Source organism: Pagrus major, chromosome 21 (genome assembly GCF_040436345.1).
Source record: "Pagrus major chromosome 21, Pma_NU_1.0".
Taxonomy (NCBI): domain Eukaryota; kingdom Metazoa; phylum Chordata; class Actinopteri; order Spariformes; family Sparidae; genus Pagrus; species Pagrus major.
Window position 1 is genome coordinate 6,059,070 of NC_133235.1, and position 27,448 is coordinate 6,086,517.

At 40.9% G+C, this 27,448-nt stretch overlaps 1 protein-coding gene across 1 annotated transcript in view; it reads right to left on the reverse strand.

Moving 5' to 3' along the window:
- LOC141017353 (uncharacterized) overlaps positions 1 to 27,448 on the reverse strand; it is an 86,764-nt gene that overhangs the window by 18,516 nt on the left and 40,800 nt on the right. The window contains exons 7-8 of the mRNA XM_073492034.1: positions 2,781 to 3,151; positions 926 to 1,108 (exon numbers count right to left, since the gene is read on the reverse strand). Coding sequence (XP_073348135.1) covers positions 926 to 1,108; positions 2,781 to 3,151 — 554 coding nt within the window. The remainder of the gene's footprint in view (positions 1 to 925; positions 1,109 to 2,780; positions 3,152 to 27,448) is intronic.

Consider the following 27,448-nt stretch of genomic DNA (forward strand, 5'->3'; position numbering starts at 1 on the left):
CAGGCATACCTGCCAACATTAGGCTGTGAAAAATAGGGAGATTTTTTTTAGTACTGGCAAACCCCCCCTGACCAACATTTTTTTTTTTTAGCAGCCAAAACAGCTCTGACCTGTCAGGAAGACCTCGGGGGATTCCTGTGGTGTCTGACATTAAGGCATTGGCAGTGGATCCTTTGGGCCCTGTGTGCTGGGGGGTGGGGCCTTCATGGATCGTACTTGTTCTGGCACATCCCACAGATGCTCAATTGGATTGGGATCTGGGGAAATTGGTGCCGTTTCTGAGCAGGTTTTGTTGTGTGTCAGGGCGCATTGTCCTGCTGGGTAGGCTACTGCCATTGGGAAGTGCCGTTGTCATGAGGAGGTGTATTTGGTTCACAACGGTGTTTGGATGGGTTATGTGTGTCAAGTGCCAGGACCAGAGGTTTCCCAGCAGAAGGTTGCATTGTAATGAGATGAACTATGTTATTCACATCACTTGTCAGTGTTTTTAATGTTGTGGCTGATCGGTGTATTATATAATGTTATATTTAAAGGGATGTCAATGGTAAAGGGCTGTTAAGACAAGGTTTTTTAAGTAAGCATTACTTGACAACATATTTAAAATGTGACAATATGATTTGGTTATAGACAAATAACACGCAGTTGATGGGATACAAACAAGCTTGTCTCACAACATTCAGAACTGCCTCTGGTTGATTTGAAACCAGAAATGCATGCAGGGATACAGATCTACACACACTAGTCAGCTCACAAAGTATTCTTGATTAAACAGATGTAGCATGAGGAACTTCAGGACACTTAATTGGACCCAGCTACATGTAGACATTGAATTTGGATGTGACTGATGACGTCTCAAGTCCATGAAAGCACATGTACAGACATGCATGACATGAGTAATGTATCTACCCATGTGGATTATACTCACCTTGGCGGAGCCAGTTGCCATTGGTGGCCGCTTGGCGGCAGTGGGTGTGGTTGCCTTGGGTACAGGGCTTTTTTTATTGGCTGTAGTGGGGGAGGGGCGTTTGGCTGAGGTGGCCTCACCATTGGTGGAGAGGGTGGATGGGCGGGATTTGGCTGAGTTTGGTTTAGTTGAACCCATATCAGGCTGGTGATAATGGAATTAAAAGAAGCCACAATAACAGTAAAAAGAGAGAGGGGGGACGAAAGAGGGGAGAAAGGGAGACAGATAGAGATAGACAAAGAAAGAGCAATCACTGATTGCAATGACAGCGTGATATGGCAGCACAGCCAGCAACCATATGGCAATCGTAAAATAAATTCTAAAATTAAATTTATAGCCACTTTAGAAAGCTCATGAGCAGTAAATCATAAACGTAGCCTAAAATCTGATGAAATGAGCAGCAGTCCAAAAGTAGCACATGATATGGAAATCAGGTCTCAGATATTGTGCACATTCATACACAAATACTGAGAATCAGCACACACACAATACACATCCACAGTGATGCAATGATGGTCATACTATTCACACTTGTTAACACACACTGCAGGCCCATAAAGCACAGCAAAATTCATCTGTGCTCCTTCATCAAACAGATGGTGCTGAAAGTTTGGTGATGCAGATTAGGTTACATTTGAATTAGATTTAACTAACAATACCTTTTATTACGTATCTGTACGACCATTGTCTATGAGTTCCACTGCAAACGACTGCTGTGCTGTAATTGTTTTGCATGACAATATATAGAACTTTTAGCGACAACTCAAGTCTAGTTGGTGAGCTCCTGTTGCTGACAAGCCACAGTGGATTGCGAAAGTTTTCACCCCCCTTGGCATTCTTTCTATTTTGTTGCCTTACAACCTGGAATTTAAAGGAACTTTGGGGGGGTTGTATCATTTGATTTACACAATATAACTACCACTTTGAAGATGCAAAATATTTTTGTATTGTGAAACCTGAGATTTTTCTGGCCACTGTTCCATAAAGCCCAGCTCTGTGGAGTGTACGGCTTAAAGTGGTCCCATGGACAGATACTCCACTCTCTGCAGGAGAGCTGCTCAGCTCCTTCAGGGTTATCTTTGGCCTCTTCCTCGCTTCTCTGATTAATGCCCTCCTTGCCCGGTCTGTGAGTTTTGGTGGGCGGCCCTCTCTTGGCAGGTTTGTTGTAGTGGCATAATGTTTCCAATTTCTAATAATGGATTTAATGGTGCTACATGAGATGTTCAAAGTTTGGGATATTTTTTTATAACCCAACCCTGATCTGTACTTCTCCACAACTTTGTCTCTGACCTGTTTGGAGAGCTCCGTGGTCTTCATGGTGTCACTTGCTTTGTGGTAGCTCTTGCTTCGTTCATAAAGTTTATTCAGAGACGTTTACCCTCTAACCCCTGAGCATAACCCTGCCCTAGCCCTAATCAATCAACATAAAATAGCCTGAAATCATTTTCATAAGCGATAAATCGTTCAAATCTACATTGTAGCCTGTCAAAAGCAGCACACTGACTGAGGTGGAGGATCTCTGTGTAATTTCTGCAATAAGCATAGGCATCGGATGCTGTGTGTGTGTGTGTGTGTGTGTGTGTGTCTGTGTCAACAGGCAGGGGTTTGCATGTCTTGCTCAAGGACACTTTCGCAGGCTGTTTTTTGGAAACACCTGCTGTGGCAGAGTTCAAAGCTGTGACTTTTTGGTGACAGGGCTGTTTCTGGACACTCTGCCACTTTGGGTATGTTAATCTGTATGCAGGAAATGTGTGCAGACAGCAGTGTCTGTGTCTGTGTGTGTGTGTGTCTGTGTGTGTGTGGGTGTGAGACCCACCTTGCTCTTGCTGTCAGGGCTTGGCAGAATCTTGCTGCCATTGCCTGTTGGAGACTTGGCTGTCCCTTTGCCTCCCTTCTCCTCCTTCTTCTCAGCTGGCTTCTTCTCCTCTTCCTTCTTCTCGTCTTTGTTGGTCTTCTCCGGCTTGTCTACCTTTTCTGCCTTCTCATTGGCCTTGTTGTTTTTCTCCGCGTTCATCTTCTCCATCTTTTCATCATCTTTGACGATCTTCTCAGACTTCTGGTTCTTGTCCTGGCCGTTGTCCTTCTTCTGCTGCTCTTCTTTCTCTTTCTTGTCAAAGGTGTCGCTCTTGTCCGTCTTCATGGACATGATGTCTGTCTTCTCCTGCTTGTCCTTGTTGTCAGATTTCACTGTGAGAGAGAAAGAATGTCTTTGTCAGCATCAAAGCTTATCTGAACAAACAGAGACAAATAAAGATTTGTCAAAAAGATTTTTGTAAGAGACTGGATGCTGTCGTGCAATGAACATATATTTTTTTTGTGTGTTCAAATCTGACCATGTGGTATAAGTAGAGAACATGTTAACAATATATATTAAAGCATAGGTAAAGATAGGGGGCAGTATATAACCAGGGTAACCCCCAACTGCTGCTCACTATACTCTGTACTGATATACTGATAGTTTCGGTCAATTTTTTTAATATCTTACAAATTACACCATTTAAATAGCAAATTTAGTGAAAATTATGTGTTTACAGTTTTAATAGTGAAAATTTTTTTTTTTTCAAGCAAATAAGCCATGATTAAATAAATCAGATTCTTTATAAGAACCAGGAGTTTGACTTTATGACTAAGTATTACTACCATTACTCTAGGAGAGTCTTTGATTCAATAATTTGACTTTTTTCTAATCTGAACCAGTCAAGGCTTTGTTTTAGGTTTAGATTGCGGCACAAACGCTACATGGCTGTGGCTCAGGAAAGATGTGGTCATGGTTCAGAGAAACAAGCTTTGAATGTTGGAAGGAGACGGGATGCCAACAGCTTCATTGATCCATCCTTCCAATCTGAACCTTCATTAGAGTTTATTTAGCTTCAAGCTAACTAATTGTCACCTTTTCCTCTGAGAAACAACATCATTAGGTGCACGATCACAAGATGTCCTTTTCAGGTAAACATAATATTTTTGGTATTTGAACAAATGCTGTTTGTTAAACATTTGAATTTCTTACATGCTGTTAAATGTTAGATGCTCAGCAAGGTCACGTATGGTGACATATGACACAGCTTTAGAATACCTGACAAATGTATGCACAGTCAGGCATTTGAGTTATGAGACACTGTCTGGCACTTGTGTGGACACTGTGGAGCTCTAATGTGTAACAATGTTTTCAAAGACAGGATCAATCATGTCAAATAATTTGCCAATTGTAACTGCCCTTTAGTTATTTTTAGATATGAATGTCCATGTAGGTTATTTAATGTAGGTCACATCAGCTGATGATGGGTCTGACTGGTAAACAGGACAAGTCAAGTGACTCCATTGCTCTGCATTATGCAAGTGTCGTGGTGTCTTTGTCAGTGAGGTCATATCTCAGCCTGATAGAGGTGATGAACAGACTATTAGGTTGCCTAAGTATATCCTAGTGTTAATGATAATGCTGATGTGTCACCACTGTCAATTCTATTTCTCCTTTCTCTTTCCTATACTTCAGACTCCAACTACACATTGATGTATGCCCATCAGCCACAACATTAGTATCACCTGCTATACATTCCTAAATTCCTCTTGTGCTACCAGAGCATCTCTGATCCATCATGGCAAGGACACAAAACCTACGGGGGTGTCCTGTGGTGACTGACATTGGAATGTTGGCAGTGGATCTGAGGGGGGGGCTACTGCCATCGGGGAGCACTGTTGCCATCAGGGGTCGTACTTGGTCCACAACAGTGTTTGGATGGGTGGTGTGTGTGAAGTGGCATCAACATGAATGCTGGAACCCAAGGTTTCCAAGCAGAACATTGCATTCTAACAAAATGATCAATGTAATTCACTTCGTCTGTTGTGGCTGATTGGTGTGTAGTTGTGTTTTCTTACATAATACCGTTTAATGTCTTATATAAAGCACTTGAAATCGCCTTGCTGTTGAAAGGCACCATACAAATACCTTTGCCTTGCACACTCTTCCTCATTACATCTTGATAAAGTTTTGTCCATTAGATTGTATCAGGTGTAACAACTCAACTTATCCATCCATCCATCCATCCATCCATCCATCCACCCATCCACCCATCCATCCATCCATCCATCCATCCATCCATCCATCCATCCATCCATCCATTTTCTGTAACCACTTATGCTTTTTCCTGGAGCCGATCCCAGCTGACATTGAGCGAGCGGCAGGGTACACCCTGGACAAGTTGCCAGTTCATCACAGGGCTGACATATAGGGACAAACAACCATTCATGCTCACATTCACACCTACAGACAATTTAGAGTAACTGATTAACTTAACTTTTGCATGTCTTTGGACAACTCAAGTTAGTTCAACAAAAAAAAAATGAATTAGCCTGAAAAAAGGCCTCACAGTTTGTTCAACACACAACACTCTCTATCCTTAGACCCTTGAGAACAGTGGTGGTTGGAATGTCTTTGTACACATTCTGATTGTGTCTATGTGTATATGATGTAATATAACTTTAGCCTAATAATGAAACTGTATTGCCAGCTCATTTCAAACTATTCCGTTTTACATTTTATTAATGTTAGCTGTTTTCTGTTTAGAAGACATTGTTAGTTTGTCCTAACCAATCATTCCCTGGAGTTTTAGAGGACACCATCCCAACATTATTTTAAGTCTACTTTTTCATGAATTGAAAAACTACATAAATGTAGTCCTTTCCAATCTTCCAAAGAATGTTCTTGCTGTGGAACAGAAAGATAGCATGACTGTTCTTAATCGTGGCTTTAAAAAATTGAGATGTGGGGCCGTTGATCCATAGGTCTGGAACATGGCTGACTTGTCTTTGAGTGACATTTTCAGGGAATGCTGGTGTTTGATCAATGTCATTCCAACATTTGAGTTACTTTATTCTCATACTTCTTAAAGAGGTACTCAGGTGATTTAATACTGCACTTTAAAAATGTTGGTGAACTTGTGGGAAAATGATTAAATAAAAAATAATTTAAAAAAAAGAGTGGTCAAAATGGTTGATGTTGCAGAGGCTGAGATATCCTGACTTTTAGTCCCTAAAATGGGTCAAACAATTTAAGTACAACTTTAGTTTTTTAAATGTTATTTCAGATCAGAATCTGAAAGGTATGTGTCATTTCAGTGTTCAGTGTACTTTATCTATGTGCCAGGATTACGAAAGAAACATTCAGTGACATCCATCCTCCTCAGAGGAAACGCTAGGTCAAACTGGGTTGCAGCACCAACGTTGCCAGCAGCTGATTCATAGGATGAGCACAAAATGAGGACAAAGTGAAAGCAAGAAAAAGTATGACAAGGAAATGTGAGCAGAGGGAGACAGGAGGGGTTCGGTGGGCGTATAGGTTTAAGGGCAGATGGCCTATTAGTTCTGAGGTGTGTGTGTGTGTGTCTGTGTGTGTGTGTGTGTGTGTCTGTCAGAGGACAGAGGGCTCTTTGTTGCCACCAGAACATCTCTTACATAATAGTGACAGTGGACAGGCCTGGCTCTGCTCTGCCCCTCGTTCCTCTCTGTGATCACGTTCACCGTGTGATAACTCTGTGCTCTATCTCCTTTGAAACAATGCAAATTTGTTTTCTCCAGCAATCAAGCCGATGACATGGAGTGGGTTCCTCTGGAACTATAGCTGCCATCAAACAAGAAAGTGTGGCTGCAAACTAGCTCAGTCTGGAGCCAGACACAGTCTGTGAGCTTGAGCATGGAGGATTCTCATATGTACGACTCGTGTGTTGTCATGGAGGCAACAGGTAAAGCTACAGTTCATTCATTTGGAGTTAGGTTAGGTTATCCCCCTGCGTTTGTCTAACACTATTGTTTGGTCATGCCTTATCAAGCTATAAGAAGTCAATTCCTGCCTTGTAATGTTAAGCTGATGTAAATGCAAAGTCATCACTTGCTGCAGCTGCTTCACAAAGCCTCTCAGTGTCACCCATATGTTTCATGAATGTTAATGTCCTTGATTTCAAGATTCCTTGCAGAGTTTTAGTTCTGGTGTCTAACAAAGACAATAGGCATCAACACAAGCCATTTAAAGCTACAGTATAGGGTTGGTAAGTTTTCCCAGAAGCATGTTTTGTTATATTTGTAGAAAATCTCTGAACATTCCATCAAATGATCCGACAAATTGAAGAAAAAAATCCAGTATTTGTGGCTGTTGCAGGCCGATTCAATTGTCCAATTGGCCTGCATGAACATTTTCTCTTACATGAGACACATGAGGTAACACTAGTTGGATATAGTTAGCGATGACAACTATGCGCTGCGCTGAGTGTGCAGTCCCTCAGCCTGTTGTTCAGCAGCTAACAGTAGAACTAAGCTAACAGCCCCTGAGCCATATAAAAGAGCTGCTACAGTAGCAACAGACTTGTTCAGCGGCTAACGTTAGCACAAAGCACACACCTACAGCAGTAACTGTTGTGCTGAATGCCTTTTCGGACTGAAGCAACGTAATGTTTGTCAGCAAATTTTGCTTTTATTTAGATGAGCTGTTTATTTGTGTATTTATTATTCTCTGGGTGGCTGCCTGCTGCCACAGATGCATGCTCCTGATTGGGTACAATTGAAAAAAAGACAAGCTCAGAAAAAACTCAGAAAAAAACACTGGCAGGACACGGGCCCTTACACAAGACAACGACTGAACAAAGAGTTAGTTAGCAATAATTACGTGTCAGTTAGGCTGACAGAGATTTTCGTGGCCCTAGTTGTCTGCTGGACAACAAGAGGGAAGGAGATCGGTGGGATCCGCATCCCAATGCCTGTTCTCAGCGGTCCCTTGGGTGCCCTGAGAATCCTGCTGTACAACCAAAGGGCTATGCTACTGGCTATGGCTGGTTTATTGTTTTGCAATTGTACATAGTCATCATTCATTGCCAAAGTAAATTCATGGCTACTTTTTGAAGATGCTTAGGTCATGGCCAGCTTCTTCTATTCATGACTATTTATCAGGATGATTTCGTACCGGGAGTTTTTGGTATCATTACATCACTAGTATGTATCTATCTTTATACATGGTATTTGTACTGTGCATTAAAAATGGGAAGGTGATCTGGGCCTATTTCTGTTGTTTCAGAAAATCAAACTTAATGAAACCTTTGGAAACTGAACAATAATGTTAACAACAACATGGATTTCACCAGGGAAAACCAAGAGTGAAGGGCTGAATGCAACACAAGTAAATCAGCTTTGTGTCATATTTCAGCACCCCCCCCAAAAAAAACAAAACAAAAAAAAAAAAACAGGCTGAATAATTTAAAAAACCCCATACACTGGATGTGGATGTGGGACTTTAGTCAGACTTTAGTCAAACTCTATTACTGCAGCTTTAACATACGCTGGTGGCTTTATTATCTCATGCAGCAGTGGTTTTCAGCACTGTATCACTTCACCCTGCAACACCAGCAATATGACTCATTCAACATGAAACTGCTGGCTGAGAACACAGGATCCATCTAATGCCACGCTACAATACACAGCTGCTGGCGACCAGCTGTGTGTGTGCTGATGTGTATGTGTGTTTGTGACAGAGAGAGAAACACAGACAGAGAGAGAGAGAGAGAGAGAGAGAGAGAGAGAGAGAGAGAGAGAAAATGAGAAATAAGAGTACAGTGCCATGTAAATCAGGGCATGACTAACATACACAGACATGGAGCTGGTGCAAGGATATTTTACTGAAGGTGGTCTTCTCAACACAGACGTACACGTTCAATCTCTCCCTGGCTGTTGCACATGCACACATAAACCCAGTTTGAGTTTTGATCGCTATAGCTCCCACATGCTAGTACGCTAGCTATCCAGCTACCACACTGACAGACAAGATGATCAATAGACTCACTGATACACACACGCAAACACACACACACACACACACACACACACACACACACACACACACACACACACACACACACACATTGTGCATATCAGATTTTTGATCATTATTTATTCACTATTTATTAGGGGTGTGCATCTCTCCCTTATAAGATGATCACATCTAGATACAGGGGCTCCAATACGATTCAGGGACGATACATTTTTAATACAGCATGATTCAGTACAATTTGGTGCGATTCAGTGCTATTTGATGCGATGCGATGCCATCTAATACAGTTATTAACATTTGTATTATGTAGTCATTAATTTTCCATTATAAATTACAATAAGCTATTTTTATAAAAGTCTTCTACTGACTGGCTGCTGTCAATCGAGATTGTGATAATGACTTTTGCAATAGACAGACAAAAAAAGACTTGCTGCATGAACATACATTTTGACATTATGAATAGAAACTGTCAGGCCAAGGTGCCTCACTACGGCAGTTAGGGGGGAGAAATATTAAATGATTACCTTATGATTACTTTAGACCTTGCAGAGTTGTAGCAGGAGAAACTGTGATATCTGTGTCTTTGTCTTGCGTATTCTTGTATCCACATAATTACTCCACGTTGCCTGCATACATTTCATCATACCGTCTCTCCAGGTGTTTATTACCTTTGTGAACTTATTTGCTGTTCAACAGACCTCAGAAACAGCCAGACTTTTGTCAATTTTTTTTCTTTCTTTTAAAATCCAAATACCTTCCAAACTTTAGACTTGATGGTGCACTGTAAACCATGTCAGCGTTGTCGGACATGTCTTTGTTTATCCCTTGGAGTGGTGTAGGGATGACAAATTTTTGTAGGCCAACATGGAAACTAGCATCGCCCTGGTTCCCTCGACAAAAAGCCTATGGGATTCCTGAATTGGATTATGGATTATTATTCACAGATGAATGCCACTGATGTGATTTAAAGCGGAAATTAAATTGCTAGAAGTAAAAAGCCAATGTTAGGCTATAAACAGACTACATTGCGGTCGCATGACTTAAACGTCACCACCACTAAGCATCTAACTACATAATTACTATATACGTTTTCTATAAATTGATGTTGGAAAGTTGGAGTTAGAATAGTCTGCAAGTTAGGTTCGCCTGTTAAAACAGATGAGTGCGTAGATGAGTCCCCATGTTTTGGCATGATGACGTTTAATGTCCCTGACCTACAGTCGCATTTAGCCCCTTTTTGGCAACTGCTGATTTTAAGATGCGTAAGTGCTTTAACTAACTAACTGATTTCTGGTTTTAGGACTCATTAGTACACCACTCTATACAGCAAGCCCATAGAGAAAGCACCATATGAACGACAGGGGTCTAACACTGTTGGAGAAGGGTATTAAATGAGGACTGCAGATAGCTGAACCTATCTGTTAAATGAGCTGGTTGTTTATTATCACTGTTTGAGTTTCCCTTAGCTCAAGCTTCAAGACTCGCTTGCCTTCCCCTCCCCTTGCAGTTGTGTCTTCTTTGTGCGTGTGTGTGTGTGTGTTGATGTGCAGCGGTGATCTATTTCTGTGCTAAATGGAAAAAAACACCTGAAGTTGGAGACTCGCTGTCAGCTGTTAGTGTGTCTGTGGGGGCGTGTGGCTTTAAAATCTGTAAGATTCTTGTCAGTGGACGCTCGTCACACACGCACACGCACGCACGCGCGTGCACACACACACACACACGATGCTAGAAATAGCTGCTCTATATTTGAATGAGTACAGTCAGAGTCAATGTCTAATCAATGTCCCAGCTTTCCTCTGTCGACTGCAGTCTGAAAAACAGAACACATGGCCGGGTGAATAAATAACATAGACAGAGAAACACTACACACTGAATATTAAAGGATGGCAGTCGGAAATACATCCATGGCTACTCTTTCATTAACTTTGTTATAGGGAGCTATATAAAGGACGTCAATATTCCAAATCAGTATATATTTGAAATTCTAAGCCCAGGGCTGGTCCTCCCATAATCCCCTGCCAGCTCCCTTCACACACTTTTCCCTCTTTCTTCTCTGTTACATCACCATCAAACTCAACTTGTCAGAATGTCCTCTGAATTTGTCCTCGAATTCATCAAACGGTCACTTCAAAGAATGTAATAAAATACAAAGATGTGATAATGTCTGTGTGACATTAATAAAATGAAATGAGATACTGTGATGATGTCTAACCTGGCAAAACCCATTTTCTCGTATCGATTTTTCTTATTAAAACCCCTATTAGAGGAGGAGATGATGATTAAAAGAGCATTAACCTTTGAACCTTTGAGAATACTTGCTCAGAACACAGCACTCATCATATCCCAACAAAAGCGTGATATTACCATCTGAACTTTCTGGAACTCATCTGTCTGATACAGCAAAGCTCACTCAGTCTAATAATAAACAGAAGCCAAAAAAGCTGTTGTTGTTGGTTTTTTGCGCAGCAGTATAGGCTCATTAAGAGAAACCATACTTGCTGATGTTTTAAAGAAGAATTTCGTGGATGGAAAGATGGCCATTGCATAAAACTGGGCTGTCTATGCAGCAGAAAGATGCAAATATTTGTTAGAAATTGGTGCTACATGACCAGTGAAAATAGGGGAAAGGGGCTGATGTATTCCCTGATGCTCAAAAGGTAGAAAACCTGAAGAATGCACTGCGCCGCACCAAACCAATTAACACGCCCACTGATGGGTGAAGTACTGCGAGCTGGGCGGAAACAGAAAGACGACCAGCTAGTAACAAACACTAAACACACTAAAGTATACTAAAATATGTCTCTAAAAGCATTTTTGGAGATCACTACTGCCTTGTTTTACAGTTTGATCAGAGTATGTTTAAACCTCTGTTTTCACAACACAGGAACAATATGGCATCCACTTCTGGTTCAAATATATCTCTATTGCAGCTAAATAGTATGCTAAAATATGTTTTTAAGGCATTTTAGGTGAGAAATAGGCAGTGTAACAGAATCTTGGTTCATAGTTTTCAACACTGCCTAGTTTAGACAGTATGATCGACTCTCTGTAGACTAAACCCTTTGTGTCTGTGGATGCGTGGTTACAAAAGAGGAACAACAATCTGTATTGATATAACAGTCCTAAAGCCACCAGATGATACATTTTGCGTCATTTGGAGGATTTTTTTTGGTTAAAGAGTGGGGCGCTCTGGGTTATTGTTCAGCTGCATATACTACCAACACTGGAATTTTCAACCGGCTTTGTATCAATCCAAAGTTTCAGTTTTAATAATAATTAACTAATTATTGGTTAGATTGGATTGGGTTCTCAATCATTTAAATAGTTAAAAAGCAAAACACTGATTTCTTGAAAAGTGACAGCAAATGAATACCAGGAAGATATAGCCAAAGCTTTACAAAAAGTATAACCATATTCAGTAGTCATCAACTGTAATGTCAAAGCTCATGCCGATTCACACTCAGTACAGCATCTAATAGCTCTGCTGATTTGCATCCCCAATCAAATAAACTTCAACCAGATTTACAGGGCTGCAGATGGTAGCATTGATTTAAAGGTGAGATGCACCTCATAAACACCTTTTTTACACTGAGCAATACTCCATGTATTGACATGTGCAACCTACCCATGTACTCCTTTCAACTCAGCTAATTAACTTGATAAACCACTATCTTAAATTAGCATAACATGTCAACCACTTGATTTGTTATGACACTGTCGTTAGAAAAAAAATGACATGTGTATAGCTTTAAATGACCATAACGATCTCCCTGTAAATTAAATTTCTCAATAACTGAGAGCTGGGAGAATAAATCTGACTCTGCCAAATAGAAACACAAAGAAACAGACCGATATCCACAGGTGGATCATGATGGTGAGCAGCAGCAGAAGTAGCTTCAGGATGCACACAAAGCCTATTCAGTGCCTAACAGTACCCAGCCACAGCATGTTGCAACCATAGTGCATGTGCTTAACAAAGTGGCAACCAGCAGTGTGGTCGTTGATGTTCAAAAATACACCTTTTTTCAGAAAGCGATAATGTTGGAAAAGAAGCCTACATCCTATACCTAGCCAAATGCAATTGAGCTGTAATGCCACTGATTGCAACATGTGCTCAGGTGAAGTGAAGTGATAGGAAGAACAATGAAAGAACTTCAAGGGACTCATGATCTTTGCTGTACAATGATGCCATTCACATGCTAAACAACCCCTTATGAATATAAAGGCAGAGAAGCATAACGCTGCAACAGTCATTATGGTCCATTCTGTTGGAGATGTGATATTTCTGTATTATCACAGCTCTGTATGAATTACAAAAATGCAAGTCAGTGCAGGCACTTTAAATTCTTTGGTTGGGTTGTAAGCAATTGGCTGGAATTCACAGCTTGATTTAAAGTTACAAGTTAACTGATAGTACCTTAGGTTACAATGGCAATGCAAAGGCAAACACCTTCTCAAAAATACACTGGGGTTACATTGGCTATATAAATACCATTTATAGAGAAAACAAGAACTGTGATTGGTTAGCTTCAGCTGCTCTGACACTGGTGGAGACTGGTGATAGTGAAGACAACAACAAGCACGCTGAAATAAAAATGTTGACTTACAATAACTTGCTTAACTTGCTTTAATGGTAGAAAGAGCCATGTATGGGCACAAAATCAGACCTTAGTACTGTGATGATGGACAAACATCTATTGTTTCATATTTTGCTCTATCCATTAATTCGCTGTGTCACAAATCACACCCTTGATGCCAATATTTCCGCGTCATTTGGCTGACACTTTACGTTCTTCTGCATGGTATGGATGCAAGCGGGAAATTTGCATGAAAGCAACACAAATAAACATGGAGGTGAGTGAACAGTGTCATTCCAAACAGGAGAAGGACTCTGACCAGCCAAGACAAAACAAGAAGCTTGGGCCTAAACGAGGGTCTACATCTGTCACATGGATGTGGTTTGAGTATGAAAAGTCTGAGATGGACAATAAAACCGTACCTCACAAATTATGCCGCAGATCAATTCCCTCAACAGACTCAAACAACAACCAATCCACCTGGAACCAAGCTAAGGAACTTACTATGTAACAGGCGCATAGGCACACAAGCAGGGGCTCTTACCTGTTGTGTTCACTTTATTATCTTGGGTACTCTTATTTGACGTTCCTGCATGGGGTGGAACCGCAAGTAAAAAATTGGTCTCATAAGTCCCATGCTGCCTCTTAGGAGGGGGGGAAGATGGCATTACAGGTGACATCATTAACGGGGAGGACATCATTGTTGCCATTGCAGCTGCAGCTCCTGTGCCGTCCGATACAGTGAGTGAGCGTCGGACAGCTGCATGTGGATAGGGCCCTCTAGGTGGGCATGCTGTTCCCATCATGGTAAAATTTGGTACGTTAGGTACCATCACTGACAAGCCTCCTATGCCAGTAGGGTATGTTGCGGCCATCACCATGGGAACAGACAGATGTGAACAGTCAGACATTGCCCGTCTCACTGCAGTCCTCTGTGGTAATTCACTGCTTTGGCTGGTTTTTGTCTCTCTGTTTAAGGTAGCACTTGATCCCACTCTCTCACCCTCAACTTGACCTAAATCCTGTGGCTGACCATGAATTGCAACCTCACCTCTGCCAGGTGGAGTATGTGGTCCCTTCTTCCCCTTTTCGGTATGGCTCAAGTTATCTCTTTCCATCCCAGTCTCCCCTACTTCACTTACAGCAACACTAGTGTTAGCTCTGTTTGCTGGGGCTGAAGGTAGGCTTGTTGTAGGCCCTACAGTGGAACCAGCTCTACTGCCTGTAAGGTCAGCAGGAGGAGGAGCAGTACCAGTAGGTTGTGTAACACTCTGCTTTGCTAAAGGTGGCTTGAGAGTTTGATTTCCAGTTGGAACTGCAGCTGAATTTTCTTTCAGACTTCCAAGTAGGCCTCCAGGTGTAGGTGATGAGACAGATTTCTTCTTGTCCTCTTCATTTACTGGACTTGATCTGCTACTTCCAGTGAAGCAAGGGCTCAATGTGTTTCTCTCTGGGGCAGACACTTGAGATCCCTGGATGTAAAATCCATCTTTGCTGCCTGTATAATTTTGTTGCACATTGTTTTGTCTGAAGTTAGGGTTTGGTGTGGGCTTACAGTCTGGCACAGAGGTCGGAAAGGATCTCCCAGGTGAGATAGAAGGGGAAGGTACTGAAGAGGAAGGAGAAGAGTTGGGAGACATAGGGCTGCTGGGGCTTTGTCCTTCACTCCCTAATAACCTACCTGCCCTTCCCACCCATGACCCCTCATCTTCTATCTTTAGCATTGGCATCCTGAAGCTCGGGGATCCTGGTGCCTCAGCCGATGAGCCAGACAACGTCCCCTCGGTCCTGCCTCGCCCTAATTTCCCCTCCTCTTCCGTCAAAGTTATTTTGGACCCCCCCTGTGTGGCACCAGCAACTTGCCCCCCTGGTGCCATCTGGCCTTGGCAGTGCCAGTCCCTGTGCTGGTCAGAGGCTGGGCTGTAGGGTAATAGTGGAGAGGAGGCCAGGACAGTAGGGATGCTGGAACCAGAGAGAGTAGTTGAAGGTTTGTGTTGCTGTTGATGCTGCTGCTGTTGTTGATGGCTACTGGAAGGTTGTCCGTACCCGTTGCCACCACTAATAATGCCAGGCTGCTGCCAGGGCGAGCCAGACAGGAAAGACATTGTCCCGGTCTGTTGTCAGGTCCTCTTGTCTTGCTCTTTTTCTCTGTTCTTTGCGCCTTCTTTGTCTCTTGTTCTAGTTTCTGATCTTCTTTCTCTCTGTCTGCTGTTGTCCTCCTGTCTCCTGCTCTTTTCTGTCTCCAGTTAGTGTCGTTTTACTCTTGTCCAGGAGGCAGGAACCTCCTCCGTGTCCAAAGTGTTATGAGCTTGGAAAGTAGAGGAAGCAATGCATCCTTTCTTTTTTTCAAGTGACGCCTCAGAGTTGTGTGTGTGTAACTGAGCTGATGTGTGTGAAGCGCATGTGTGTTTACAGGCAAGGCAAAAGGAGTGTGTGTGAGAGTGAGAGTGAGTGTGTGTGTGTCTGGTCGTCTCGGCTTCTCTCTGAGCACTGCACAGATCAGCTGTGGGGCTAAATTGCACCTTGCTCTCTCTCTCTCTCTCTCTCTCCCTCTATCTGTATATCTGTTTTCTCTCTCTCACTCTCTCTCTCTCTCTCTCTCTCACTCTCTCTCTCTCTGTGACATCACAAAGTCACATGACAGCCCGGAATATTCCCTCATTCGTTGGAGCAAAATTTCAGCATCCAGCCCCTAGCGACAAGCGTGCGCAAGAGTACACACATGAAGACACAAGACCGCACAAACACATGTGTTGTGACAAACATGCATGCACAGACACACACAAACAGAGCGATGGCTGTCACAGGTACTCAGCTGCCATATGACAGCCACTGTTCACATGTTGATACAGAGTGAGAGAGACACAAGGAGGGATTAGTGAGACATTACTGAGGACTGTAATCATCCTGACTAGATTCTTATTGGACTCCTTCTAATATCAGCCACAGAAGTAAAGAAAAAAAAGGACAATGTACACGTTGAAGCTATAATTTACCACATTGACGTCAAGAGGTGATTTTGCGTGCGTATGAAGGAACTGTGCACCCTTCACCTTGTGCTCTTGTCTTGATTAATTTGTGCCTTTACTGAAATTATTTTGTGTGGTTCATATTCTCACGTCACATCTTTTGGTGAAAATCTGGAATGAGGTGAAGCTTAGCCTGCTAAAAAGCTGCAGAGACTTGCAGTTCAAAGCATTAATTGACAAAGACATAGAGAACCACTGGGCTCAGTGATCTGAAACGCAATTTTTTGTGATGCCAAGTGCTGTTCTTTATAAGAAATTATATTGACTAGAGCTACTCAGGACCAACTATTGACCAAACAACCCAATATTTTAAAAATACAACATGTCTTAGTGTTTAGTTACCCAGTGCAGGATGTGATGTACCACATGGAACATGGTTTTACCTTGCAGTAGGAAAATACTGATAAAACAGTTATGACTCACAAAGGTGAATCGTGTTAGCTTGATTTGTAGGGGTTGCAGGATGTCTTATAATGCTCTAATAATTAGCAGTTTGATATGTGGGCTTTCAAAGCAACACCATGCAGACAGATATCAGTCACATAAAATGTAAATAGGCTCATTTTGCAAAATCTGTTATATTAACATATATTAAGAACAGTTTCAAACTGGGGTGTCAATTTCAATGGCTATCAGTGACAGCTTGTAAAAAACATATACATTTTTATTTTAAGCTAATTAGTTTTGTACTGTGGACTTAAGGAAATCTCTTCCAATTAAACAGCAGAAACAGCTGCAGATTGTGAGACTATTAGCTAACTGTACAGATGCAGCACGAAGTTAGCAAATGCAAGCATAGTGCAAGATGGCAAAGAGCCAAAGTTCAGGAGGAATAAAGTCAAACATTTAGAAAGTCAAAGACTTGTTTCTCAGAACCTAGGCACCAAACCATGTATGAAACCACAATGAATACTTGATTCACAATAAACTAGTTCCAGGGGCCAAAAAAACTATAAGAGATCATCTGGTTGATACATAGCAGCTAGATACCCATAACAACTTGCTAACTTGCTAACTGTCAGTAATAAACTCACCAGTCTTAGTTTGTTTTGGAAACTTCCTACCACTTAGTAGTCAGAGATCAGTCATTACACAATAAATGATTTATTTTTTGGCCACTTGGGTGCAGCGGAAACATTTTATGATAACAGTATTGAGATATCATCAACTTTTAAGTTGATATGGTGAACAGTTGCTTATTTACAAATCAAGCAATATCATTATTCATTTGCTGTCATGTTTCTGGCCACCTGGTGGATTTAAGTCCAATAGGCGTTCTCTTTAAGATCTGTTAGCTAAGTCATTTAGACATGTAGTGGCAGAAAATGCACAGGTACAGTTAAAAACATTAATTATGGCTGCATTCCAGTTGTGTGTACAGCTGGTATTGTCGGTGTTGAGGCATGGCTTTTGGGACACTTACATGGAACTGGGCCACAGGTGTGCTATCAATTACACTGTGCTTTTACTGGTGTGAAAAAGGCCTGCTGCTGTTGTTTATTCAATTAATTACAACTTTAAAAATCAGGGGTCTCATTCATAAAACTCTTCGGAGAATCCACACAAAATGATTGCGTATGTTCAAATGAGGAAATGTACGTATGCCAAATAATATTCTGATTTATGTGGTTCCGGCTCATATACCAACTTCTCCACACCAACGTCCAACCATAAATGGTCAATGCAAAGTGCCCCATGAATGTTAATGCATGCAAATGAGCTGCTGATCAATGGTTCTTTACAGTGAATCATGCCACAACAAGAGAAAGATGAAGAAAATACATATTTCCTCCACAGAGAACGAGGTTTGATGGTGAAGTGGAGATTACAATGCACATTTGTATACGTTCATTCACGTTGTCCTCTAGTAGTGCGAGGACAGTGACAGTCCGTGCAGTCCATTTAACACTTGTTATGTTATATGTGTACAATTTTCATTCTATGACGATATCTGATGACGATAATTTTGTTGGAATGTGGTGGTGAGACAGCACTGAGGAAATATGATTTCAGATTTGAGGTGGCTGATATCATTTACATTTAAAAGGTGTTTATGGAATAGTCATGCTTCACTTCAAGCGCAAGTACAAATGACACTGTTGGTTTGAATATTTATGATAACATGTCTATAATTAACGTTTGATATGAATTGTAATCAGTTGTGAGATGTATAGTATTATTATGCACAGAATAATGCCTCTCATATTTAATTTCTACAATCTGCTTCAATTTGCAACCTCACTGTTTGCGTTGCCAATTTCCCTTGCCTCCAAAATGTTTGGAGTGTAAATGAAATTTTACTTACAGGTGCGCACATTCTTCTACATCAAGTTTGCTTTTATAGATCACAACTTTTGTGTAGGAAGTGGCGTACACCTCTAACAGGCCCCATTTTGTGCATACGTAATGTTTATAAATGAGACCACAGATCTGTTAATTTTGAGCTTTTGGACTTTTTACCAATGAAATAAATTAACATAGTCTAAGTCAAGCCTACCTGCTCTCTTTCGGAGAAGTGTCATTAGGTTTGATGCCCTGCGTGGCTGTATAATGGTCAAGGCATAAAGCCATTCCTATAGTGCCCCTATGGTAATCATGTGACTATACCCTACTAATTATATTAGGAGGAAGTCCCAGGCCATCTCATTCATTATATAGAGCATGACTATAGGGTAGGGAGCTGCATTATGGAGATGCCAAGATAGCGGTGGTGAAGGAGGGTGTGTATATCTAGCTCTGTCGGGTAACTGGGACATTTTTGTGATTAAAGAACAATGTTACTCTGAATGTTAACAAAGCAGCACAGAAAAGAGCATTTTAATTGCTAAACAGCAACAAACTTGAATGGGAATAAGAAGAAGAGGTGAAAAAGTTTAGAGTAAGACCACGACTATGGGGAAAGCTAACAGTGGCGTTACACCAGACATAATGCACATGGCAGAGACTAGCAACAAACACAACAACGGTGCAGCAATGCAGCCTTCAAATATACATGTTGATGGAAAATCTCAACCAAGACAAGAAAGTCCACTTCAAAACAGACTGAGAAGCTATCTCGACAGTCCAGTAGCTTACTCCAGATGTAAATCAACAGAAACCATCTTGATAATAAATAATAATTATAAGAATAAAATAATAACAAGCAGAAAATAAGACTCTGAAGGCAGGTACTGTATTGCTGAATGTCAGCATTACAGCCGCAGGTGGTCCCTGAAGATTCATGGTGTGAGAGAGGAAGATGGAGAAAACATCTTGAGCAGGATGATTGATATCTAAATTGAAATTGGCTCCCTAAAGCCATGACAGTCTGAAAGAGGGGGTCGACATTGTCCATTGCATCTGGCAACAACATCGTGACACTGTCTGGGAAGAGACTAAAGGCTCTTGACAACCATCTAAGGATCACCAAAGCACTCTCTCCAGAGGAGAATGCCACAAAAGAGAAGCTTTGGCCCTTAGTGAAGAAAGCAAGAGAAGATGGGCTTTCTTCTGTGGCCCGTTTGTCTTCATAAATGAGAAAACAGTAATGCTTGGCGCTGAAGGCTCTGCTCTAAGATGCTCCCTGAATTGACCAAGCAGCATGCTAAACCAAAACAGGGAGTGCAATGTAGAAAACACCCTAGGACATATAAGAGTAAGCCCTAAGCAAGACAATGAATGCAGGTTTTTAACCTTGAACGCTGATAGGACTTCACTAAAAAGTGGAGGCTGGGGTGCTGGTGGCAAGCTTGCCAGCAGCAGCAGTATGCGGCGGCATTTGAGTAGGAGCAGTTATGAGTGAGGAGGGAGCCGTATTCAAATGGACTGGCTCGTGGTGAGAATGGCTGTGATTGGTGTGAGACTGATTGGTAACGATGAGTCAATCAGCAGACTGTCAGCTGATGACAGCTGGGGCGTATGACTTTCCTGTCCTGCATGATCTAACACTAAGCTTCATTTGAAACTCAGCTGAGTAATGTTATGCTAACTCATCACTGCTTACATAAGCCTTGTTTGTTCACTTTTCAAGTGCGATTCTCTGCCTGGGTCCAGTTGCATCCTTTCGACTAATATAATTAAGACACTTATCCAAAGTTTTGTTTGTAAACTCTTTATTTACCTTTTCTATCTTATAGAATCTATAGGAATAGCCTCATATCCTCTGGAACAACTGTGACATATGTATCAGGATAAAATCGTTATTCTTTCATAAATGTTTCCAAAGAGATATAAATTGCATTTACAAACTCTTTGATGATTCTGGCATTACGCTGTCTTATGAACAGTTTATGTCTGGACAGAAGTTTCTAATTCCCTTCAGAGAATTACATTTTTTAACTTGTGCTATTCCAAATGGAATGATTCAACAAAAACACTTCAGTTATAGTAAGAATAACACTTACAAACTGTACTAGCTGTACATGTTCAAAATCTTTTAACCTGAAACCCCTGTCTAATGATGTCTATAATGGTCTATATATATGTTTACCCATCTGTCTTTCTCCTTACTTCATTTTTCTCTACCGAATTTTTCTCTTATTTTATGTTTTAGACGTATATGTATTTGTATTGTCCATGTTTGATGTACTTTATGTAGCCTTATTTTTGCCTACATTTGATCTGCATGTGCTACTCCCTGCTTGCCAGCATTCTTTGTAAACTGTTCTCTTTTCTATAAAGTTAAATAAATAAATAAATAAATAGGATGGTGAGCTGAGCTTGATGTATATATATGCTGGAAACTTTTCCCTTTAAAAATAGTGCAATATCCCTTTACACTCCACTAAGGATTTGTACTACAGCTTTGCAAGGAGGATTAAAACCGTTGTGACGGTTCAGCCCTGCATGTTACTCGTGTTTAGTATCCAAAAATGAAAATTCAGTCATTATCTACTCAACCCCCTGACAATGGGTTTTGTAAATTTTGTAATCCACAAAACATTTTCAAAACTTCAAAGCAAAAAAAAAAAGCAGCGTTGCAGCATTCTCCAAAATAACTGACGTGGCTGAGGAAAAGCATTTAACAAAAAATCTGCTCTATACAGCTTGTTCAGTGTAATCCATGTCTCTGGAAGCCCAGAGATCGCAAAATTATTGTAAAAGACGCTACCGCCAATGCTTGTGTTGAGCTAATCAGATGCGGTGTATGCTAATGCGTTTAGCTTAGCAGCTACTGTGTAGATTTCAGCTAAAAAAGGGTGTAAATAACATCTGTTCAAATCAATTTTGGATTTTAGGGTTTCCAGAGACTTTTATGACGTTGGATGAGACATTTTTTGTTTCGTTTTAGGTTGTTTTATTTTGGTTTTACTGTTTTTTAACGTTCAGTTGTTTGGGAGAATGCTGCACCGCTGTTTTGCTGTGACGTTCCAGAAACGTTTTGTGGACTACAAAACTTCACCTGACTTCCCATCAGCATGAGGGTGAGTAGATAATGAAGGAATTTTCATTTTTTGGGTGAACTTTTCCTTTAAGTCCTGTGCCAACAAAAGCATTGTCAACTAAAGAGCACTGCTGTTAAATGTGACGAGACAGGAGAAATTGTTCAGTGCTCTCAGAAGACAAAAGGAGCCAAACAGATGTAGAGAGCACCGACAGTTAGTACATGTGTAGACAGTGTTAAATATCTCTAGATATCTGGGAATGAACTGTCAGTGAGCCATGTCAGGGTCTCGACCCCTGGCTCTGAAACAGCATTTTATGACTGATGAGTTTTTTACTGCACATGACAGCTGACCGACTCCCACCAACCCACCCCCCACTCACCCAAGGCCTGTGCCGAAATACAAAAACATCTTCTCAGGCATGACTGAAGATGAATGAGTATTATTACATAATCTTTCATAAACAATCTGTCTACTGTAACTGGAGAGGGAGAGGCAGAAAGAGAGAGGAACAGGAAGAGATTAGAGTGTTGTTCATACATTCAATAGACTTGGAAAGGGTGGGCATTATGCAAGAAATCCAGGCGATGCTTCTGTTTAACTTTGGGTGAGCCTCAGAGGTGTCATGTGCTAATATTCATGCGTGGTCTCTGGTTAAAGCAGAGACATTGGTGGGTTTGACAGCTGAGGTTCTGGCATTTTCGAGACGAGACAAGTCTGAAACTTGGAGGACATAGAGGACTGACCCCACTGCATTCAACTCTCTCCTTCTAAAATGTCACTTTTATGTGAGAAACAGGTGTAAGTATGTTCATTAGGTCTTTGTTGGACTGTCATGTCAGAAAGCCTGTGACAGTGACCTTTGGCTTATACTCCCACTCATGTAGGTTTTACTGCAGCTGCAGCGAGAGATGCTGTTTCTCTGTCTAGTTCACACTGCTGTGGAGATGTTTGCTCAGCTAGCACAAGTTTAACTTCTTTTCCCTAGTGATATCCCAGAAAACCATGTATAACCATACATTTGTTTGAAGTGGGATTCATATTGCTTGTGGAATATGTAACAGTTTAATCATCTTGAGGTTAAAGACTAAAAATTATTTAAATGGTAGTTCTAGCAAGATCAGACTCAATTACAATTTTGTTTCATTTACATTGCGGTCATGTTAGCCATTTTCTGTTTGGGGGAGGGAGGTTATTTTGCCCTGACCAGTTACCACTGATGTATCCGTCCTGCCTATGTCCTTTACTTTCGACATTGATATACATACCACTTACTAGCTAGTGTTTTTCATACTTTGGTCAAAGAAATATGAAGGTCTAAAAAATACTTTTTTCTGCAAGTCAACTGACAAATGGGTTTACAAAGGCTGCTACAGTAGGCACCCGAGACAAAGCCCCCCTGCCAAGTAAATGGGACATCCACAGCCTGAGTAATGTCATTTAAAGTGCTACATGAAAAAAGTAAAAATGAATAGATTTTTACATGCCTAAAATGTATCTTAAGTTGCATTGTGGGCTACAACTTGAGCCCCATATCTTAGCCTATTGGTTACATTTAGGCAACAACATTTGGTACCCATTGAAGCATGCCTAATTAGGTATTAGCATATCCTGTTTGCAGCATATCCATCAATATACGGACAGTTATCACTCATTACTTTGATGCTGACGAAAAACTTGAAAACCTGATGATTCTCCGTCAAATTCTGGTGTTATAATGAGTACCTTTTGTCTGTTTTCTTAGGTGATTAATGGACAATTATTCAGGAAAGACACTGGAGAAAATATACTCCTAACATAGGTGTCTAAACTTTGACTGAGTTTTGACTCCAAGGGTTTTGAGGTACTATGAGCTGTTTGTAACAGCCACTAATGCAGCAGCTGACCGAGTTGATGCCAAATGAATGACAAATTTCACTCATGCTTGTGGCCATTTTTCTGTCATTTTCTTTCTGTCTCTACTGGACTACAAGTAGATGATGTTATCGTTGTTAATCCCACCTACATGGCTCTGTTAGACTCTGATTAGCAATTCAGAGTTCTGGAGCCAGGTTAGTATAGTCCCAAATCAACTTGGATACCACTCAGTGACAATGAATTCTAATTGTGAGCAGATTACAGAAAAGGGTTAGACAACCCACTTTTCAACTGGTCAGTATGTTCTAAATACTGTCCTGCTAAAAAAAATGCCTTTTTTTCTTCCTCTTTGTCCAGATGATATGAAACAAATTTGAGGTAAATCGTTTCAAAGTACTTCCTAAAGGTTTTTCCACTAGTACTTCCAAAAGTGCAGCAAAGGAGTACCTGTATCTGAGAAGGGAGGTGAGACTTTGTAATATCATATCAGTTGCATGCATGTTGTGAAGAGTTTTATCGGCTTAATCCTTTTATTCATTAACCCTGTTAACACAGTGACTGTAAAGACTAGAACAATATTCAATATATGCTGTATATCTTTTAACTTTAATTTATTTCACTGAGAGCAATGCTCTCTTTTTCAGGAACACCCTGATCACATTCACACAGTTACCCATTCACACCTGGAAGCTGCCTAGTACAACCACAGTCGGATTTGCCAGCCCCTGGAACAGTCGGGGTTAAGGGCCCTGTTCAAGGGCAGGGGACTGCCGGGGACAGATGCTGTTTTTCAGGCAGAAATGTGACGAAGACTCAGGTAGGACAGACAGGATGAAAGCAACTTTTCCACGAATAACTGCAGTATTTTTTTCTTCATAAGTTGCCAAAGACACTACCAGTTAACACATTACTGTTGTTTGGTCCTGTAATGTTGCTTTGCGAGTCATTTCTCTTTTATTTGATGAGCGAAGGATCTGTTTAGCTGTCAGACTGTGAACACCATCAGACCGACATACCCCTGATCCGTGCCTCTGGCTTTTCCATTCACACAGATGCTGGCTCGCCTCTGCTGCGGCTCTGATACTACCTCTAGGAGGCGCATCAGAGCCACAGCGAAACTGTCCCCCCTCTCTGCATCACTAACTTTCACACAGACGGCGATGTGGAGAATCGGCGCATGATTCCCGCACTGAAAGGGCAGTGTGAGTGGGGCTACTGTGGGAGGGGGGTGCCTATTTAAAAACCTGCTGAAGGCATCCAACACAGCCCCAGTTTAGAGGGAGGTACATTAAGGGAGGAAAAGGAGAGAGTGATGCCACAGGCTTATAGATGGCTCATAGATGGAGTACATGTAAAGGTGAACCGGTTTCACTAAAGTATCATATTTTGCATACATATATATTCATCTTTCATAGCCAAAAATAGATACATACCTCATAGCTATGCATTCTGCAAACAGGCGTGTTTACAAAGGGAAAACAGTATTTACATTATTAATTGGGTCTTACAAGATCAAGATCTTTACGACATGAGGAGGGTGTGTTTAAACATTCCACAGGGGCCAGAATCAACAAAACTAAAAGTTGTTTATAGTTGCTTTCAGCTAAGTTGCCATGTTCATATTGAATACTGAATTGAATATGAAATGTATAGTCACTGTATTGTCAGGGTTAATTCACTGTTATTAGAAAGTCAGCCCAAGTTCTCAGATACTGTGATAACATGACAGCATGCTAGTTATTGTTTTCACCTTGGGAGTCTGTGTGTGTGTGTGTGTGTGAACGTGTGTGTGTGTGTGAACGTGTGTGTGTGTGTGTGTGTGTGTGTGTGTGTGTGTGTGTGTGTGTGTGTGTGTGTGTGTGTGTGTGTGTGTGTGTGTGTGTTATCATGGCAAAATGTGGTCCTGGTGACACCAACTGTAGTGGGGACCAGCTGTTTTGAGTAATTTGCCAGGTGATGTCTGTCTGTGAACACATTTTATCAATGCGATAGCAGCACCACAACTGTGCAAGATGTAGTCATGAAACTTTACAGGTGTGTAGTTGAGATCAAAATGAAGGACGAGTTTGAAGATAGGTGTGGTCTGACCAATGATTACTGAGTCGTCACGTAATAATCTTATAATGACTATTGAGAACTCAGCATGTCAACATGTTAATGGACATCATGACTGGTGTTTTCCCATTGCAAGATGGTCTCTAGTTTCCTTCTCACAGTGTAACAAAATTCACCATTACCTCTTCACCTGAACAATTAATGATGTAGTCTATGGTATCATTGCAATCCTTGACAATCAAAACATAGGGATAGACATCACCTTTTATGTGCTGTCATGTTCGGTTCAGGAGATATGATGCAAAATACATAATTCAGTTATGGCAGAAAATAAAATGGCTGCCAATTGCTCCATATCTGAAAATGTTCAGGGCCCCAAACTAAACAATCTTACAAAGTTTAATGCTTCTATGAAAAAGTGCAAGATTTTTTTAACACATCACCCAAACTATCTAGTTCTGTTATCACATTTTTTTCTGTATGTCATCTCGACTATTGTAAAAAGTTTGATTGGTGGTCTTGTTTCGAGCCCTGCAGCATGAGAGCTAACAGCAACCGCAGCTAACAGCTGACTGAGCTGACAGCTTACAGCGGCGCTAAACACAGCAGAACTGTTCAGAAGAACATGAAGTGTTGACTGTGAACTGCAATTAATGTGACGACACAACAAATTTACACTAAATACATGTACTGAAGTACTTTAGCTAGAACAGTTTGTAGGTGAGAGTACTTTGAGTTTGGAGTTACAGACACTTCGCATCTGTGTACATGCGATCAATCTCAAGTAAGCAGATACAGTACGAGCAGTGTGGTGGAGAAGTGGCTTTAGGGCACAAAAATCTCAGTACAAAGAGTGAGACACCTGAGACTGAGACACAGAATTTTTATTCCTAAAATTCCTAAATTCTGTGTCCTATTTACTTTTTCTAAATTCTGTTTTTTACAGTTTAGAGATACATGTAACTTTTCATTTTGTTTTGAATTTATTTCTTTGAATCTATCCCACATACACCATCCTGCTGCCAGAAATAGTCACTAGAGCACCAAATGTGGATTAATCCACAGATGTAAAGAGTCCCTCCAAAACTGCACTATTCCTGTCCGAGCTTCTTTGGGAGATGAATGAACCTTTGTAAAAAATAAAGATTTAAAGCTGTGGTATTGACCAATGGACTTGGAATTTGTTGATAGTAAGAAATATAAAAAGGAACACCAGCCTCATTATTTCAGTTTATATAATACGCTTTCTCAATTCGCATTAAACCACCAGTTTCTTGAATTGAATCATCGCTACACAAACAACCCGGTGCATGAACTGCAGGGAAACAGACCATTAAAAAAAATCTATTCCTTTATTAAACATATTCACACATTATTAACGCACATACAGTACATGTATAGCAGCTGCCCTTTTTGCTCTGATATGGGCTCCGTCACTTGCTTTTAATAGTGCATGTTTGTGTTCCAATATGATTTGACTGTTTGCTTTGATCTCTTTCTATGTTTTATGTGACTGGTTATATATGAGCTATTTTGTTGTATTTTGCACAATAGTTGCAAGATTGACTTTAGATAAGAAGACGTTTAAAAAATCTGATTTATACAAACCATATATTTGTCTCCTTGGTCCAGCTTTTATTCCTTCTTTTCATTAGTTCATTAGGTACAAGTCTAACACAAGTCATGTTGGTAAAGTTTAATGATTATAAATTTGAGGTTGGAAAATATGGCTCTCCAAGAGAAACTATAAAAATCTCTACCAGTAAATGTTTGGCAACTAACAAGCTACCACAGAC